Source organism: Balaenoptera physalus, assembly GCF_965194825.1.
Source record: "Balaenoptera physalus genome assembly, chromosome: 15".
Classification (NCBI taxonomy): domain Eukaryota; kingdom Metazoa; phylum Chordata; class Mammalia; order Artiodactyla; family Balaenopteridae; genus Balaenoptera; species Balaenoptera physalus.
Window position 1 is genome coordinate 46,130,084 of NC_138894.1, and position 18,994 is coordinate 46,149,077.

The 18,994-nt window shown below is 34.0% G+C and overlaps 1 protein-coding gene across 14 annotated transcripts in view; it reads left to right on the forward strand.

Moving 5' to 3' along the window:
* Window positions 1-18,994, forward strand: part of USP34 (ubiquitin specific peptidase 34) — a 231,515-nt gene that overhangs the window by 157,678 nt on the left and 54,843 nt on the right. For all 14 annotated transcript variants that reach the window (XR_014253950.1, XM_082426527.1, XM_082426526.1 and 11 more), the window contains 9 exons: window positions 3,649-3,689; window positions 3,829-3,953; window positions 5,050-5,202; window positions 6,187-6,291; window positions 8,550-8,605; window positions 8,703-8,823; window positions 14,545-14,728; window positions 15,167-15,327; window positions 18,553-18,618. Coding sequence is in view for 13 of the 14 variants with exons in the window: in XM_082426527.1 (XP_082282653.1) it covers window positions 3,649-3,689; window positions 3,829-3,953; window positions 5,050-5,202; window positions 6,187-6,291; window positions 8,550-8,605; window positions 8,703-8,823; window positions 14,545-14,728; window positions 15,167-15,327; window positions 18,553-18,618 (1,012 nt within the window). In the remaining variant the exon portion in view is untranslated. The remainder of the gene's footprint in view (window positions 1-3,648; window positions 3,690-3,828; window positions 3,954-5,049; window positions 5,203-6,186; window positions 6,292-8,549; window positions 8,606-8,702; window positions 8,824-14,544; window positions 14,729-15,166; window positions 15,328-18,552; window positions 18,619-18,994) is intronic.

An 18,994-nucleotide genomic window follows, 5' to 3' on the forward strand; every position in this document is an offset into this window, starting at 1 on the left:
GTGAACTCTCATATCATTCATGTAGATTTGCATATTGTTATCAACATTTTGCCAGTTTTTATCGAATGATCATGAGCACGCATTTTCTGTGGGTGTCCCCAAGCACACGTTTATTTACATATCCTGAATCTTGTAAGAGTTCAGACATTATGATCACTTACTGATAAATAGTTTGATGTGTATCTCCCAAGTCCAAGGACAATTTCCTAACAACTATAGTAAGATACTCAAATTTAGAAAATTTAACATTGATATAATATTATCTAACATATAGTCCATACTCAGATTGTCCCATTAATATTTTTATAGCAATTTTTTTCCTCTTCCAGGATCACATACTGCGTTTGGTAGTCATATTTCTTCCATTTCCTTTAATTGGGGATACTTTCTTAGGCTTTCTTTCATGATACAGACATTTCTGAGTATCGCAAGCCAATTCTTTTATAAAGCCTTTTAATTTAGGTTTTCCTGATTGTTCCTCACAATCAGATTCAGACTATACATTTTAGCAGGAATACTCCATAAGTAACGTATCTTTCCCAGTATATCCTGGTGATACCAGTTTGTCCTATTATTAGCGATATTAATTTTGATCAGTTAATCTGGTTTCCTCCAGGTTTCTCTACAATGAAGTTTCTGATTTTTCTAATTAAAAGTAACCTATGGGAAGATAATTTGCAACTGTTTAAATTTCCTGCTTCTCATAAAACTTACTCATTTACTTTTAGCATTCAGTGATGATTTTTGCCTGAATTAAATATTAGTATAATGTTTACAAACTAATGATTTTCTAACTCTTACCATTCATTTTATGTTTATTAGTTGACATTCTGTGGTGATGAAGAGCTTTCTCTTCTTCCTTTTATTTAGTTAGTATCAATTTGGATGTTTTTCATTCAATATAATTCATTACTATTACTATTCACTTTGCTCAAATTATACCTTAGTTGGCATCTTCAGGTTTGTTCATGTGTCCTTTGGCTATGTCCCCATTATTTGGGTGGAGGGGAGGAGTACTTTTTTTTTCCCCTGTCATTTTAAGATCTTCCGGGCTTTCAGTTTCCCTGCCTTAGTTGTGGAATCAGCATTTCTTTAAGAAGCCCTAGTTCCTTTTGGTGGGGAACCTGCAAAATATAGTATCATTGCTCCTAGTGTTTCCTTGCTTCTAGGCCCTCAGTAGATAAAGCTGGAAATATGTGTATTAGAATATAGTTTAAACGTGTAATATGATTTCATTTATTTGGGCTACATTGGAGACTTTTTTTTTAATGTTCAAAATTTTAATAATGTATAAATGATAATTGCTGATACATGAGGACCTGACTGTGTATGCCTCAAATAATCACATAAATTATGTTAAAGTGTGTAGAATTAATTTCCAGGTCCTGTATTCTGTAGGTGTTTATGTTGGGCTGAAGTTTGCCATCGTTAAATGATTTACAAAGCTAATACAAACACATTTCAAAGTGCTTAGCGTTATTTATGGCTAATAGTTACCTGTTTTTAGATGCTTTTAAAAGTCACCTTCATAAGCAATGGTTGCATATAAGTAGCATGATTATTTTAAGATTATTTCTTGTTTAATGTATCTTTCTTTACTGTCTGTCTCAGTTGAATTCACATTCATAACTCAATCAGTATCTGCTTTACCCCACTGGACATACAGTTCTATACGAACTATATCTGATTTTGCTCACCATTATATTATCAGTGCCAGTCACCTTACTTCATTATTTATAAAACTTATGAATGGATAATGTGGGGAAACAAAGAAAGTGCTATAACATGACCTTGGTTTGTATGATAAAATACATTTTATACGCCAAGTACCAGTGACTCTCCAGTTAAATAATTCTTAACTCTTCCTCCTTGTCCTCTAACACAGCAGTCCCCAACCTTTTTGGCACCAGGGACCGTTTTCATGGAAGACAATTTTTCTACAGACCGGTGTGCGGGGTTGGGGGGGGTGGTTCAGGCGGTAATGTGAGCAGTGGAGAGCCCCACATGAAGCTTTGCTCGCTCTCTGCTCACCTGCTGTGCGGCCCGGTTCCTAACAGGCTGCGGACTGGTATGGGTCTGCGGACCGGGGGTTGGGGACCCCTGTTCTAACACACATTCTATATACCTCACTATCCCACACGCCACAATATATTGATTAACAAGGCAGTTCAATGACTGCTTTTGTCTGCTTTTGTTTCTTTAGAATTAAGAAATGTTCACTTGACTCTTAACCTCACACAACGAAAAATACGCGAGTTTGATACCAGCTGCTGCTGTTCAAGCTGGTTCACTGTGACAGTTCTTATTTCTATTCTACCAGTTCCATTCTTAAAGATCTCATTACAGTCTTTGTAATGTGAGGGCCCCCTACCCCCCACCCCCAATCTTTGTGTTTTTTTGACTCCTGTTCCTACACCATTGTCTTTTCATAAGCCTCCACCTTCAGTTTATATGGTGCTGGGAGGTTTGTATCAATTAAGATAGCTAAAATGAACTTTTTGCCTGTTATCAAAATCTTCTAATGCTACATATTTGAAAGGTAGATTGGGGGGTTGCTCTTGGTAAAGTTAATTAAACCAATATGATAAAAGTTAAACATGAAATATGGCCAAACACTAGATTTATAAGTTTTAACTTTTTAGTACCTTTTACTTTAAATCAATAATACGGATGAGTCTTGCTCTTTCAGATTTTCATAGGTGTTTTGTTAATTATAACAATGTAGGTATCTAGAGATCAGTGCTTTTTTTTTTTTAAACAGTTTATTTGTAAGGTGAATACTAAATCCCTATATGCTGATTTTATTAAAATGAAAATTTTTAATGTTTAGTTTTCTTTAAATTGAGGTAATACATTTTCCATTGAAGTTACTAAAAGTATCAAGGGGAAAAAATAGAGGTGAAGTAATATAGAATTAATTTAGTTATTTTTCTCTACTTTTCAATAATTTGCTTTTAACCATTCCTGATGAAAGTTGACATTAACAATACAAAAGGAAGGGCATTTTATGTTATTGTATGATTTTTTTGTTTTTTTTTTGTGAGTCGTATCTTTCTATTAGAGTAGAATATAATGTCGTTATAGACGCTATAACATTTAGAGCCAGTAAGAATATTTCATATGCCACGGATTAAGATTAAACTCACGTTTCTAATAGTATGTGCTGACTGTTTTACTCAGCTAGCTCCTAGAATATATTTATGTCCTAACTTTTTTTATATTCATCTTATCTCCCCTGATAGGCTGTAAACTCCAGGAGGCCAAGGACTACTGCATAAGGGTGTTTTTTTTTTTTTTAGGAGTCTGAAGTTTAGAGTCTAAACCATTATAACCTTTCTCTTTGTAAGCCACATCACTTTAGTAACCAAATCTTTAAGCACTTTTTGAGAGTTCACTTAAGTCAATATGGGATTCACTCACATTTTGTTTATTACATTGAAACACTCATTTAATGTTTGTTACAATAAGATTTTGCCAGTGATTCTTTAAATTAAAAAATGAAGACCATAAGAAAATAAATTAGCAGCTTTCATAAAATCTAATCTTTTGGCGGGCAGGGAAAGTTAAAGGATATGTAGTAAGAAATTGAGTTATTTTTAGTTCATTGCTGAATTTAATTACTGGTGGTGGTGTGTTTTTACTTTGCAGAGTTTTGAAAGCTCAGTCTGATCACAGGTCTAGACATGAAGGTAAGGTTTCCACAAAGTTAATTTTTAATAAAGATTTGGATGACTGGTTACATCTATATATAATGTCTTTAATAATGAACATTTTGTTTTCATTATGCACAAGACTTTATAGTAATTTTTTTTTCCAATTTTTCTGTAGTTTCACATTATTCAATGTGGCTCTTGGTGAGTTGGGCTCATTGCTGTTCTTTAGTGAAATCTAGCCTTGCTGACAGTGATCATTTACAAGATTGGCTAAAGAAATTGACTCTCCTTATTCCTGAGGTAAGCTAAAGATTGAAGATTAGTACTACTCTTCATATTTTTTCTTATTATTAACATCGATGATAAAAAGCGCTAATGGAAACAAATGAACATGATTCCATAAATATATTCTGTTGCCTGGAAGGTACTTAATAATCCTTTAAGATCTAGAGTGTTTTGAACTATGTACACTTAAGTGTGAACATTAAATATTCTGTAGCATTCATATTTGTCTTTTTCTGCAATATTTGTTAACAGAGTGATTCTTTTGTTTTGGGTTTTTTTAATTGTTTTTTTTCCTGAAGGTTGAGAAGGATTTCAGCATTTATTTTTTGTAATTTACGTTTTAGAGAAGTTTCTTTTACTTTTTCTATTTGAGTGTATCCTTAGATGCAAGAGAGACATATATTTCCTTTTGATTTCAGTGTTGACACTGAAGTCAATATAATTTTCACCAATCGTATCTTGATGTAACTCACACCATATTCCTAAATGAAATAGTATAAACACACTGTTACTAATACACTTAGCCACGATATTCATATCTTTTTTAGAGAACATTTTCTAATATTATTAGCTTTGTATTGAATGCATATGTGTTCTTGTTCTGGCTCTGTCCCAGGTAACTATTGTGACACTTGGACAAGATTCTAAAATCTGTAAAATGTTCTGGGTTAAGTACTTTCCAAGTTGCTTCTAGTTCTGAAAATACTGGGTTGGCCAAAAAGTTTGTTCAGGTTTTTCCATAACATCTTACAGAAAAACCCAGATGAACTTTTTGGCCAACCCAGTATTTTTCCTGTTACTTAATCATGTAAATAAATTATTATGAATATCCTCTTCTCAATCCATTTTGTATTTGTCTGTTCTTGTATTTACTTGGTTTGTTTTTATGACCATATTGGGAATTTCTGAAATGTTTTTACATATTACTGTATACTTTGGGGTACTTCATTTGATCATGTATTATTTAGATGCATGAGTATGTGATCAGGACATTGCGTTTTAAAACATGTTACTAAAGAAGCCATCTAACATGTTATTTCTGCCAACATATTAACCTTAAGATTAACTTTTTAATACTAACTCAGACTGTCTTTGGAACTTTTTCATTTAGACTGCAGTCCGTCATGAATCTTGCAATGGTCTTTATAAGTTATCTCTGTCAGGGCTGGATGGAGGAGACTCAATCAATCGCTCTTTTCTGCTACTGGCTGCCTCAACATTGCTGAAATTTCTTCCAGATGCTCAAGCACTCAAACCTATTAGGGTAAGATTTTACTGTGTTCAGGAGCAATTTCTATTTCTGCTGTTTCATTTGCCCCAAGTTTATCGTTGTATTATCCTTGCAAGTAATTTTGAGTACCTGTTTACTATCTGTAGTTTTCACCAGGGGGATGGTCGTTACATGTAATAGTTCCTAAAGTGGCAGCATTGTGACATATTGTGTCCATGTTACACCTAGGGATAGATCCTGTGTCCTTGGGTTCAGCTCTGTGGGATCTCTCGTGGATATTGTTTTGGAAATAGCATTTGTCCTTACTAGGTTCTGAGCCTTGTGTTAATAAGTTGAATGATAGAAACATCATAAATGTAGCTTTCTTCTTATTCAGTCACAGTTGTTTTATTTTTATCTTTATGATACTCAGAATTTTCAATTTTCTTCCTTGTTCCCATGTATACGCTAACACTAGCCATATAAAAGCCTTCTACCCCATAATAAATATAGGGCCCATTAATAAGTAAATTTTACTAATCCCAGAAATATGATGCATTGTAGGATTTACGTTTTTCTTCTCCATATTTACCGTCTGTCATTGACTATGTAGGAAATGTAATGTGTTCTTTATTTTTCAACTTTCAAAACTATAATAGACCATTATATGTGGGTAGATTTATATATACTCATTTTCTGTAGGTTTCTTTTGTTTCCACATTTTCATTGAACTTTTAGTTGGCACTACATTATTTAGTATTATACATTATTCATATCTTTTCCAAGTAGGTTATAAGGAATTTCAGAGTACTGTTTTTTTTGAAAGTTCTCTTATTATTCACTAACATACATAGTTGTTCTAATTTTACAGACACTAGGAGTATTCTCTCCATTTTTGGGGGTTAAATTTTGAAAACTGTTTAGTTTGTAGGGATTTAATTGTTTGTATAAAGCTTGTAGTTTTTAAAATGTATTATAATTTTAAGTTATTTTCCCCTTTTAAACTATTTTCACAAAGTTTAAATTTTTTTTTAATAGATAGATGATTATGAAGAAGAACCAATGTTAAAACCTGGATGTAAAGAATATTTTTGGTTGTTGTGCAAATTAGTCGACAACATACATATAAAGGATGCTAGTCAGGTATGTTCAGAAAGTTATACATTAACTTGTTAATAGAGATGAATTATGCACTTGTATGTTCATGAATTTATAGGTCGTTATTATTAAGGACATTTTTATCAATCTGTAATGAGTTGAAAATCATAATTTTTCTACTGTATTCTTACCTTTTTGTTCTGCTCTAATTTCTTTCTTCTTTTTACTCTGACCTTAGTTGAAATGTCTTCATTTGGTACTTATAAGTAGTTTCCTGTGTCTTGTAAGATTTGTGGATATAAAATCTTATTTGGAATGTGAAATTTAGACTTTAAATATACAGCTTTCTATAGTAGCAAGTGGATTCTGAGAATGTAAAATAAAGTTGCAATTCAAACAGAAATTACTTTAAGCTAAAGAAACACTATCAGTTTGCTGATCTACTAATTTTCTTATATGAGACTAAAATGATACTTCTATCCAAAGAAATACTTAAAACAAGTTTATTTCAAAGACAAACTTGCTGCATAAAAACTTTTATTTTTTCTTTTTATAAATTTAGTAAGCTAAAATACATCTAATTGATCTCAGAAAAATGAGAAATGCTTGAAAAAGATACATTTAAATATTTAGGAAACCTTTTCTGTCAATTTTTTTTTTCAGGTATTTCCATCAAAGTCCAGTATATACACTTTATATTTTAAGAATCCTATCGTGTTTGAATGTCCTACTTTTAAGGAACAGTTTACATCTGAATTCTTATTCTAGTTTTCATTTAAGAAATAATTATAAAAATTAAAATTGAGCATGTTTTAATTTTTTCTGCCAGTTTTATTGAGTTATAATTGGCATACAGCACTGTGTAAGTTTAAGGTATATAGCATAATGACTTGACTTACACATATCATGAAATGATTACCACAATAAGTATAGTGAACATCATCTCATTGATATAAAATTAAAGAAATGGAAAAAAAAATATTTTTTCCTCATGATGAGCAGTTTACTCTCTCAACAACTTCTTTTTTTAATTAATTAATTAAGTTATTTATTTATTTTTTGGCTGTGTTGGGTCTTCGTTGCTGCGCATGAGCTTTCTCTGGTTGTGGCAAGCTGGGGCTACTCTTTGTTGTGGTGCACGTGCTTCTCATTGCAGTGGCTTCTCTTGTTGCGGAGCACGGGCTCTAGACTCCCGGGCTTCAGTAGTTGTGGCTTGCAGGCTCTAGAGCGCAGGCTCAGTAGTTGTGGCACGCAGGCTTAGTTGCTCCACAGCATGTGAGATCTTCCCGGACCAAGGCTCGAACCCATGTTCCCTGCATTAACAGGCGGATTCTTAACCACTGTGCCACCAGGGAAGTCCTCAATAACATATATATATATATATATATATATATATATATATATATATAAAACATACAGCAGTGTTAATTATATTTATCATGTTGTGCATTACATCCTTAGTACTTATGTATCTTATATCTTCTGACTACCAATACCAGTCCTCCCTCCCCGCCACGAACATGTCTTAATGTATTTGACTTTATCCATAAAACGTTGATTCCAGATAGACATTGATTTTTTTTTTAAACCTATGGTTGCCTATTTAAAGTATGAATCTAATATTCTTGCTTGCTAGTCAAAGTAATTTTCCTACTGAGTGATCTGAATTTCTTTGAGAATCCTCTTTTTTTTTTTTTTTTTTTTTTTGGCCACACCATGTGGCTTGTGGGAAGTTAGTTCCCCCACCAGGTATTGAGCTTGCACCCTTGGCGGTGGAAGCATGGAATCCTAACCACCACTGGACCGCCAGGGAATACACCGGAATCCTCTTAAATTAAGTTCTATTTTATGAAATCTGTTTTAATTTTGTTGCTCAGTTATAATGAGAATTAAAGCTCTCCGAAATGAACTGTGCATTTAAGTTTATTTCTAAAAGTGGTATTAGAAATGAAACTTGGTGAATTGTATGGTATGTTAATTACATCTCAGTCAAATTGTTAAAGAAGAAATAAGTCAAACATAGTGTCTTCTCGTTAAATTACTCTGACTCTCATAATTTATCACCAATATTTCATTGATTCTTTTTTGAAGGACTATCAGTGATGTGTTTATAAGTGTAATTTTATTGACATCATGTATAAGTAAAGAGTAGTTATATTATTTATAATTTAATTGGCATGTTAATGAATTCGGAGAACCAAATTCTTGTTACTTAAAAGGAAAGGATTTTTTGTTTTAATAATATCTGTAATAGTGAACATAAGAATCTGTGTTTGAATTTTGTATTTTCTCTTTGTATTAAGACAACACTCCTCGACCTGGATGCTTTGGCACGACATTTAGCTGACTGTATTCGAAGGTAAAATTTGATGTGAAATTGACAGTTATATTGTTGAGGAAAGATAAAGAACGTAATTTTATGAACTGTCTTGTTTTGCTTGTATTCTTTTTTGTAGCAGGGAGATCCTTGATCATCAAGATGGGAATATAGAAGATGATGGGCTTACAGGACTCCTAAGGCTTGCAACAAGTGTTATTAAACACAAACCACCCTTTAAATTTTCAAGGGAAGGACAGGTTGGTAGTAAGACATCCAAGTATTTATATGAAATAAGATTGAACTTTTTTATATTGTTTCCTTGTATGTGGATATGTTAAATTTCCTTAAACATGCAAACATGAAGTTTACCAGAACTTTATTACTGGCAGGAACAGTGAACTTTGAATAAGCTGAATCCTAGAAATATGAATCTTAGCCTTGTTTTTAGAGTGCAGAACAAGTTTTAATTACTATGACTGTGTATAGAGAGGCAGTCACTGCTTAATTGTAGATTTTTATAGAATTGAATATTTTGAATTAGTAACTTAACAATGGAATTAATAAGTAGTCATTTTAGAGTACTTGTTGGTTTCATTTCTTAAAGGCCCATTTGATATAAAATCTATAATTGACTATTTGATAACACCTAATAACTCTATACCAACAAATGTCTAATTTCTCTTTAGATTACGTTATTTACTGTCATTGGCACTTTTGTCATTGCCTTCATTAAGGGAAGTTAGTTATGGTTTGGAGGATTGTTTTCTTGAGGTTACTGATTGTGTTAGGAAACACAGGAATAACCAAAAGAATGGAAGATTGTCCCCATGAGCATAGGCTCAGGGATTCTTAAGATAAACTTAAGGTGACAGTCTTATCTGTCTTAAATCTGTGCTACTACCCTTATTTCACAAAGCCGTGTTTTGTGGGTTTTCTCCTGGATCTTTTAAAATTTTTCTGTTACACTCACTGGGAATAACTTGATTTATTTATAGTCTTGCTGGTTGAAGTCTTACATACGTTATATAAACCAATATGTAACTTTTATTCCAAAATATAAATGTATACTGATACTTTTTAAATTGGGGTTGTGTTAAATTTATGGATTGATGTAGAAAAATTGAAATTATATTAAATTGCCTATACAAGAACAGGATTTGTCTTCTTATTTATAGAAGACCAGTGTTGTGTTTTCCAATTTAATGTTTTCATTTAGAATTTGAATTTTAGGAATTTTTAAATAAGGTTATTCCTAGGGATTTTCTTTGTTAGGTATCATAAATGAACTCTTTTCTTCTGTTTTGTTTTCTGATGAGTTGTTTATGTGGAGTAAGGATTTTTGTATGTGAATTTGTTGCAGGCCACCTTAAGTTCACTTACTGTTTGTAGAATTTTTTTCTCAGTTATCTTTGTGTTTATCTTCAGTATTGTCTTTGATTTTTCATTTGTTTTTAGTTTATTGTCTTCAAGTAATTTTTTTACTCCTTCATTTTTAAGTCTTAACTCTCTCTGTTCTTTCACCTAATTTTGTCTAGAACCTCCAGAACAGTGTTAAATAATAGTTGTTTTTATTGTTTATTGTTTACTAATAGTTGTTTATTGAGAAGGTTTTAATGTTTGTGTAGTCAAAACTTTAGTTTCCCATTGTGTTTTTGGTGCGATCAGAAACCTTTAGAAGCTTTTTTGCAGGAGAGGTATGTGGTCTGAATTAACATTTTCAAAGCTTTACTCATGTTCTAGGGGGAGATCTAGACTACAGGTAGAGAACTAGGAGGGCAAGTGTGAGGGTTAGGGGTCCAGTTAAGAAGTTTTGCAGAGGGATGATGATGAAAAGTGGTTGGACTTAGGATATTTATTGAAGGTAGAGTTCACAAGACTTAAATTTTGAGAAGATTGTGAGGTGGGAGAGAGAGAAACTAATCAAGAATGACTTCTCAATTTTAAGCCTGAGAAACTAAGTGAATGATAATGCCATTTACTAAGAAAGGGAAAATTTAGGATAGAGAAGATTGGGGGTATGGGGTATCAAAATCAGTAGTTCTATTTTGGACATGTTAAATTTGAAATGTCAATTTGGTATCCAAGTGCAGGTGCTTAAGGCAGTTGGTATTGGTGTATTATTAAGAAGTTGTCCTTATCGCCAGTATACTAAAAATACCTGTTCTACTGTAATGATTTTACTTTATTATTTATTAATTTTTTAAAATTTCATCTAGAATTTATCGAGGAGTAACTGTTTTCCGTAAAGAGACTTACAGTAAACATTTTAGGCTTGCCAGGCCACATATGGTCTCCCTCACCACCACCATCACCACCGCTACTGCTGCTGCTGCTTCCTCCCCTTCCTCTCCTCTCCCACCTCCCTGCTTCCTCTTTCCTCTTCTTCCTCCCTTCTACTCCCTCCTCCCTTCTTCTGATTCCCCTTTAAGAGTATAAACCCCACTCTTATCTCTACTACCTTGTATAGTACCTAGCAAATACATGTTGAACAAATGGATGATTAAGACTCAGTCGTGATTCTTAAGAACTGACAATCTAATGGTTCATTTGTTCAGCAGGTAATTATTGAGAAGTCTGCCTTATGCAAAATTTGTATGTACCTTCACAAATAATATCATGACTGCTCATGATATTTGTAATTCATGGTAAAAAATAAGAGCCATTAAAGGGATACGATCAGAGGTATGGAAGATCAGATAGTATTGACGGGATTAGGAAAGGCTTTGAGGAAGATAAAGCTTTTGTAACTAGGATAAAGTCCTTAAGAAGAAAAGTAAGGGAAACATTTAAGTCACAGAAAAGAGTATGAATGAAAAATCAGTCCTAGGAAACCACTGAGTATGTGCAGGATATTGAATGATTAGTTCAATTTGGCTTGAGCTTGGGGAAATACAGAGGAGGTAATTTGGGGAAACTAGGTGGCCATCTGTTGTGGTCACAGGAGGTTATTTTTATATGTACAGTAAAATAAAAGCATTACTTTTATAATTTAAAAGGGGGGCCTTTCAAGTTTTTGATCAGTCAAATAATGTCAGAAATATGCTTTAACAGAATAAATCTGGTAATAGATTGAGAGGCAGCGTACTTTTTCAAACTCTTTTGAAGTGGTCTTCAAACATTTATTGCTCACATATTCTTTAAAGAATTTTGGAAAACCTAGGTGTCCTGTCACAGATTTTTTAATTTTAAGAAATTTCTAGATTTTTTTCAAGTTCAACTATTTTTTTAAATTGAAGTTGATGTACAATATATGTTACAGGTGAACATCATAGTGATTCACAATTTTTAAAAGTTATACTCCATTTAGAAAAGAAGAGAAAAGAAAAAAAAATTAAAATTTATTTGTTTTGGTTGAGAACAATGAGTCCAAAAAGATCTTTAAAATATAGCACTTACAGAAAAAAATAAATACATAAAAGTTATACTCCATTTATAGTCATTATAAAATATTGGCTACATTCCCTGCATTGTACAGTTTATCCTAGCTTTAAGTATTTTTAAAGGATATTATTTCCAGAGTATTGTTGAAATTGATAAAAATAGTTATTTCCTATGACTACATAATGTTGTCTTAAATTTCTTCAATATTTAATTATCATTACATGTATTTGGACATGGGCAATCAAAGCAATGTAAATAGACTTTGAATTTTTCCAAGTAAGTATGAAACATTAAAAATGAAATTTTACTGAAAATTATGCATTAACAAGAAGGGTATGTGGCTTTTAAAATTAATTCATATAGTTGTAGATGGATATTCCTTATTAAGCTAGAATGACCATGTATTCATTCTCTTCCTACTTTATATTTCTATAGATAAAAGTTGTGAGAAACCTTGTTTCACATTGTTTTACAGTGAGAAACCACAGTGAGGAACCGTGCTTACATACTGTTTACAGTAGGAATGTTCTGTTTTAACAGTGTTATTTAACTCTTTGAATTTCTTCTGAATTACATGTCAAAGATCACACTCTATCATCAGAAATTATTTTTAATATTCTATCAGGTATCAGTTTGAGGTTCTTCTTTCTGTGAAGTATACTAAAATGGCTGTACCATTATTTATCAAATGGATATGTTAATATATATGTTACTCTTTCACTTAAGGACACCTGCTTTCCTGGGAAACTCAGAGTGAGGAAAATAAAAATATTGTTCATTTCAGCATGCTTTTACCAACCCTAATGTTTCAATAAAATATTTTTATCACAGGCTTTAAATATATTTTGTCAAAACTTTGGAGATGTGGTTATTTAGCTCATTCAGTTTCTAGATCTAAACTGATTAGCAAAGATAGTTCATTGTTAAACTAGTTATTTGCTAATTCTGTTTCTGTTTGAGTGAGTGACCTTATTTTCCAGTTTATGTAAATATGTTACTCTGTGTCTCCAAGACAGTCATCTCACCTCTGAATTATAGAATAGACAAGACATAATCTTACTGTCAGTCTGTCAGCTATATAAAATAAGCCTCTATTCACCTTCAGTATTTCTTAGCCAAACGTACCTTTCTTTGCCAAGTCAGGAACTATGCACTGTACTTTCTTTGACAGTAGTGAGATGGAGGAGGTGAGGTCATTAATGGGAAAATATTCTGAATTGTCCTTCATTTGGTAACCTGTGTCAGAGGTTCCCTAGACCACTCCCAGATTCAGTGATTCACTAGAAGGACTCAAAGGACTCAGCGTGTAATTGTATTCATGACAAAGCTTTATTACAGCAAAATAATAGAAAATGAAATAAGCAAAAGAAAAAGCATGGGGCCAAGTGTGGTGGAAATGAGGTACACCCTTCTGAGAGTCCCCTCCCAGTGGAGTTGCATAGGACGTGCTTAATTCCCCCAGCAATGAGTGTGACAACATGTTTGAGGTGTTGTCTACCAGGGATGCTCTCTTCAGCCTAGGAGTCCAGGGGTTTTATCAGGGGGTGGGTCATGTAGGCACATAGTACCTGCATAACTGACCACAGTTAATGAAATACAGACTCCCAGATAGAAAGCAGGTATTCTGCATAAACGAAATACAAATTGGTACAGTGAGCCACTTTTATCACTTATGGAAAGTTTTATAACAGAGGAGGGAACTGTTGACCATTCAGGTGTTCAGGTGACAGCCAGGAGCCAACTTTACAATGCAGCCTTTCTAAGGATAGCAGGGTCTCGGTCTTAACAATATTACCTCTTTTCTATACAGTACCCCAGGAGGTTTTATACCCCAGAACAATGTACTGTTGTAGTACTTGCTAGTACTTGCGATTGAGATGGGTGAGGGAGATAACTTTCTTTGGAATAGTAACAAAGGACCAATTAAAGAACAAGTGGGAAAGGTGGCCCTTTCTCAGGCAGATTAAATTTAGGGAAAAGCATATCTAGAATGGTAAAGCCTTGCATCTCAGTTTGAACTTCACTGGTATTGAAGTTAAGAACTTGGTGTTTTAAATCCTTAGTATAGCACCTGCCAAATGTGACTCCAGGCGAGATGCTTAACCTTTTTTGTTTGTTTGTTTTGTTTTGAGACCTTTGCATAGTATCTGGCACTTCTAAGTGCTCATTATGGGTAAGTTGCTGCTTTGGCTGCTACTGCTATTTTAATTATTAGAGTGTAGTAAGGAGAAACTTAAGTAAATGCAGAGGCATTCAAGATAGGGAGTAATGAGTCCTGAGCTAACACGTTTGGTCACTGAATGGAGTGGAAAATAATAGCATTGTAGATGCGACTCTAAGAATGAGCTATAAGGTATCAAGAGGGAGAGAAGAGTGAAGGTGAAGCTCCTCCCCCCATTCCATTTCCCTAAGAGAAATGAACATTGGGAATACTTTCAGATGATGGTATATGATGCTCCTTTAAGTTTTTAAAGTCTTTTACTAAATTGTAGATTGTCATATAGTCCATTTTACTCTATGTAACTTATTAAATTTATTTGTAATATAGTTAATTTCCAAGTTTAGATAATATACTTGGTCTTCCTTTTTTTTTGCAGGAATTTTTAAGAGATATCTTCAATCTCCTGTTTTTGTTGCCTAGTCTAAAAGATAGACAACAGCCAAAGTGCAAATCACATTCTTCGAGAGCTGCTGCTTATGATTTGTTAGTGGAGATGGTAAAGGGATCTGTCGAAAACTACAGATTAATACATAACTGGGTTATGGCACAACACATGCAGTGTGAGCATTCTTCTTTTCCTTTAACCTTTCTAAATTTTGTTTGTAGAAATGAGATTTTGGAGGGCATGATTTAAAGAAAGAATTCACCATTCATACATTTTAACATTATAAACTGGTGTTGCTAGGACATACTGAAGTTAAAAAGTAAACATTAGTTTTTGGGGAAAAAACAGTTGTGATGGACTTTTTAGAGATATGTGAAATACTTTGGCACTTTTGAGTTAAATAATTTAGTGCCAAGTAAAGACAAGTTTTGGCAGTCCTTTGAATATTTACGAATGAGTTAGTTTTACTATGTGTTCTTACCAATTTTAAAAATTACCATATGTTTTATGAACTAAATAAGTAATAGATGTAGTGGCTGTTAATGAAAGCAGAACATATTATGTTTAATAGTTTGTTTGGGGGGGCATCCTTTCCTCCCTCTTTTTTCAGCAGCTCATGCACCTTATAAATGGGACTACTGGCCTCATGAAGATGTCCGTGCTGAGTGTAGATTTGTTGGCCTGACTAACCTTGGAGCTACTTGTTACTTGGCTTCTACTATTCAGCAACTTTACATGATACCCGAGGCAAGACAGGCTGTCTTCACTGCTAAGGTACAGTTTTCCTTACTTTAAAAATTAAAACTATAAGGACTTCCCTGGTGGTGCAGTGGTTAAGAATCCGCCTGCCAATGCAGGGGACACGGGTTCGATCCCTAGTCCAGGAAGATCCCACATGCCGTGGAGCAACTAAGCCTGTGTGCTGCAACTTCTGAGCGTGCGCTCTGGAGCCCGTGAGCCACAACTACTGAGCCCACATGCCACAACTACTGAAGCCCAAGTGCTCTAGGGCCTGCGTGCTGCAACTACTGAGCCCACGTGCTGCAGCTACTAAAGCCTGCGTGCCTAGAGCCCGTGCTCCACAACGAGAAAAGCCACCGCACTGAGAAGCCTGCGCACTGCAATGAAGAGTAGTCCCCACTCGCTGCAACTAGAGAAAGCACACATGCAGCAATGAAGACCCAACACAGCCCAAAAAAAAAAAAAAATTAAAACTATAAAACAAAATTTTAAAACTTTGTTGATGAATCTTGATTCAATTTAGTAAAATATTGTTTGAGAAAATAATTTGAGTTAAAATTGACAAACTTTGGGCTTCCCTGGTGGCGCAGTGGTTAAGAATCCACCTGCCATTGCAAGGGACACGGGTTCGAGCCCTGGTCCAGGAAGATCCCACATGCCGCAGAGCAACTAAGCCCTTGCGCCACAAATACTGAGCCTGTGCTCTAGAGCCCGTGTGCCACAACTACTGAAGCTCACACGCCTAGAGCCCATGCTCCGCCACAAGAGAAGTCACTGCAATTAGAAGCCCGCAGACCAAAACAAAGAGTAGTTCCCACTCACTGCAACTAGAGAAAGCCCACGCACAGCAGCAAAGACCCAATGCAGCCAAAAATAAATTAAAATAAAAATTTTTTTGGAAAAAATTTGATATTACTAGCTAACTTATGTATATTTTAATTATTTTTACATTCCAATTGATTACTCCAAACACTAGTATAATTTCTTTATTTATCAAAGGAAAACACAGTTGTAGAATATACACACTCAGTGTATCAAATGAACATGATATTTTCAGTAAAAATAAATGCAAATTTTAATTATGTAGAAAATAAGCAAAGCCTAAAGCAAAGTAGGAAATTAGTACCAGAATCACTGAACTTATTTATCCTAAAGTAAATTTGATTGTGGCCTAGTATATTTGAGTAGGCTCTGCTTATGTTTTGTTAACTTGTGCGTTGTAGTTTTCATTTTTTGTTTACCATGGGCTATTTTTTAGTTTGCCTTCTGCACTGCTTTTACAATTTTTTGGCAGCCTTTTTTTTTTTTTTAAATAAATTTATTTTATTTATTTATTTTTGTCTGCATTGGGTCTTCGTTGCTGCATGCGGGCTTTCTCTAGTTGCAGTGAGCCGGGGATACTCTTCGTTGCGATGCATGGGCTTCTCATCGCGGTGGCTTCTCTTGTTGCAGAGCACAGGCTGTAGGCGCGCGGGCTTCAGTAGTTGTGGCTCGCGGACTCTAGAGCACAGGCTCAGTAGTTGTGGCACACAGGCTTAGTTGCTCGGCGGCATATGGGATCTTCCCAGACCAGGGCTCGAACCCGTGTTCCCTGCATTGGCAGGCAGATTCTTAACCACTGTGCCACCAGGGAAGCCCTGGCAGACTTTCTTTATGCTTGCACTTGGGTTTTTATTTTCTTCCATCATGTCATCTGGATGTCCTTGCATTTTTTCCCCCTTACAAAGTATTGCAATTCTTTATTTATCTTCAGTGAATCCTTACTATGTTTATGCTTCAGGGTCTCTAAAGCATACTCAATATACTCAAGTGGGTTTGTTTTTTGGCTTTAGTTAAATTGATGTTTTTAAGTTTATCATCTAACTGACTATTAGAAATAGTTGAATAATTGATTTCATTTAGCATGTGGAAATTTTTGTGACTAAATTTGGTTGCCCCCATCTGTATAATTTTATAGAACCACTTATCAAAGAAGCATGTATTCAGTGATTTTCTGTTTTAGGTGGTGACTTGACCACAATTTGTAGTTTCTCTTCCTTATATTTAATGATCATCTTTTAGCCATTAGCACTGTCAGGAATTAGTGTGTAGCAACAGAAAAAAACAATCAGATGTGCTAACTGTGAATGAGTCTCAGAAATGGTATTTTTGGTTAAAAACTAAATTTAGACTTGTCTCTACATAAGGAATTCTTACAGAATAGAATTATTTTCTTTTCTGATTTTTTCACAGAGAGATTAAAGAAAACTGCATGTATTTTACTTGTGGTAGAATATACACAATGTAAAATTTATCCTATTAACCATGTATAAGTATACAGTTCTGCGGTATTAAGTATACTCAGATTGCAACCATCACCACCATCAATCTCCAGAATTCTTTCACCTCCCCCAGGTGAAACTGTACCCATTAGATACTTTACTCCCCATTCTCCCTTCACCCATACCCCTTGCAGCCATTATTCTACTTCCTGTCTCTATGAATTTGACTACTCTAGGTACCTCATATAAGTGGAATCATACAATATTAGCCCCTTTGTGACTGGCTTATTTCACTTAGCATAATGTCTTCAGGATTCATCCACTTCTTCAAAATTATGACAGATGTAATTTGTAATGACGATATTAACTATTTCATTGGTTATTTTAAAATTTTAATGAGATAGCGTATATCTAACAAGTGCCTGGCATGAATGTGAGACTCTCCTGTAAGGCTGGTGTTCAGGACCAAGTCTCTTGTGAATGAGTCTAGCCAGAATCCTGAATCTCAATTAATGTCCTTGAATATTTAGAGGACTTTCAAAGATCCTTGGCCAGTAGTACCTTGCAGTGTTAAGGATCTGCTGCTCTAGAAAAAAATAAAGATACGACTGGATGAGGGTGAGATGTCATTTGTTAATATAATATATTCTTTAATGTGTGGATTTATTTGTGGAAAAGGTGTTTTCTGTTCTTGCAAAATCGCCAACTTGTAAATGCTTCTATTCAGCATTGAACCAAAAAGTGCTGATCTGGAAAGCAGTTTTAAGATCTCTTTATTCAGTTTCCTTACATAAGAGTGATGGCCATATTTGTATAATGAACAAAATACTCCAATTTTTAAAATGCTAAAATTGTTAACGAAAAAATACTGTGTTTTTCCTACATATGGCTAAAAGAATGAAAACAGTGTTAAGCACATTGTAATACTTTCTTTTCTAGAATGTCTAATTTACCATCATCAGTATGTCTTAATGGAAAGTTTTTTCTTAATTTACAGTATTCTGAAGATATGAAGCACAAGACCACTCTCCTGGAGCTTCAAAAAATGTTTACATATTTAATGGTATGTTTGAGAATTGAGTATGGAAAACTAATTAGATATACCCGTTGACCAAAGGTGAAAACGTTAATTGGAGTTCATTTGTATTGGCCTGCCCTGACCATATACTCTTATTTTGCAAATTGACTTTGTCAGTTGCTGATGTTCTTTGTCATAGTGAATTTTAACTGTCATATTTCAGTCATCTACATTTTGTTAATTTATCCTTTGAAGAATTTCTTGTATCTGATCCATTTTTCATCAGAAGGTCACACCTCCCCCCTTAGTCTTAGGGTTTTCCAACTGATTTTTCTTTGTCCTTCTTAATTTCCACCCCCAAAACTATAAAAGTAATTAATCTTTAAAAAATAGCAAATCTTAATATATTACTCCCCTAGTT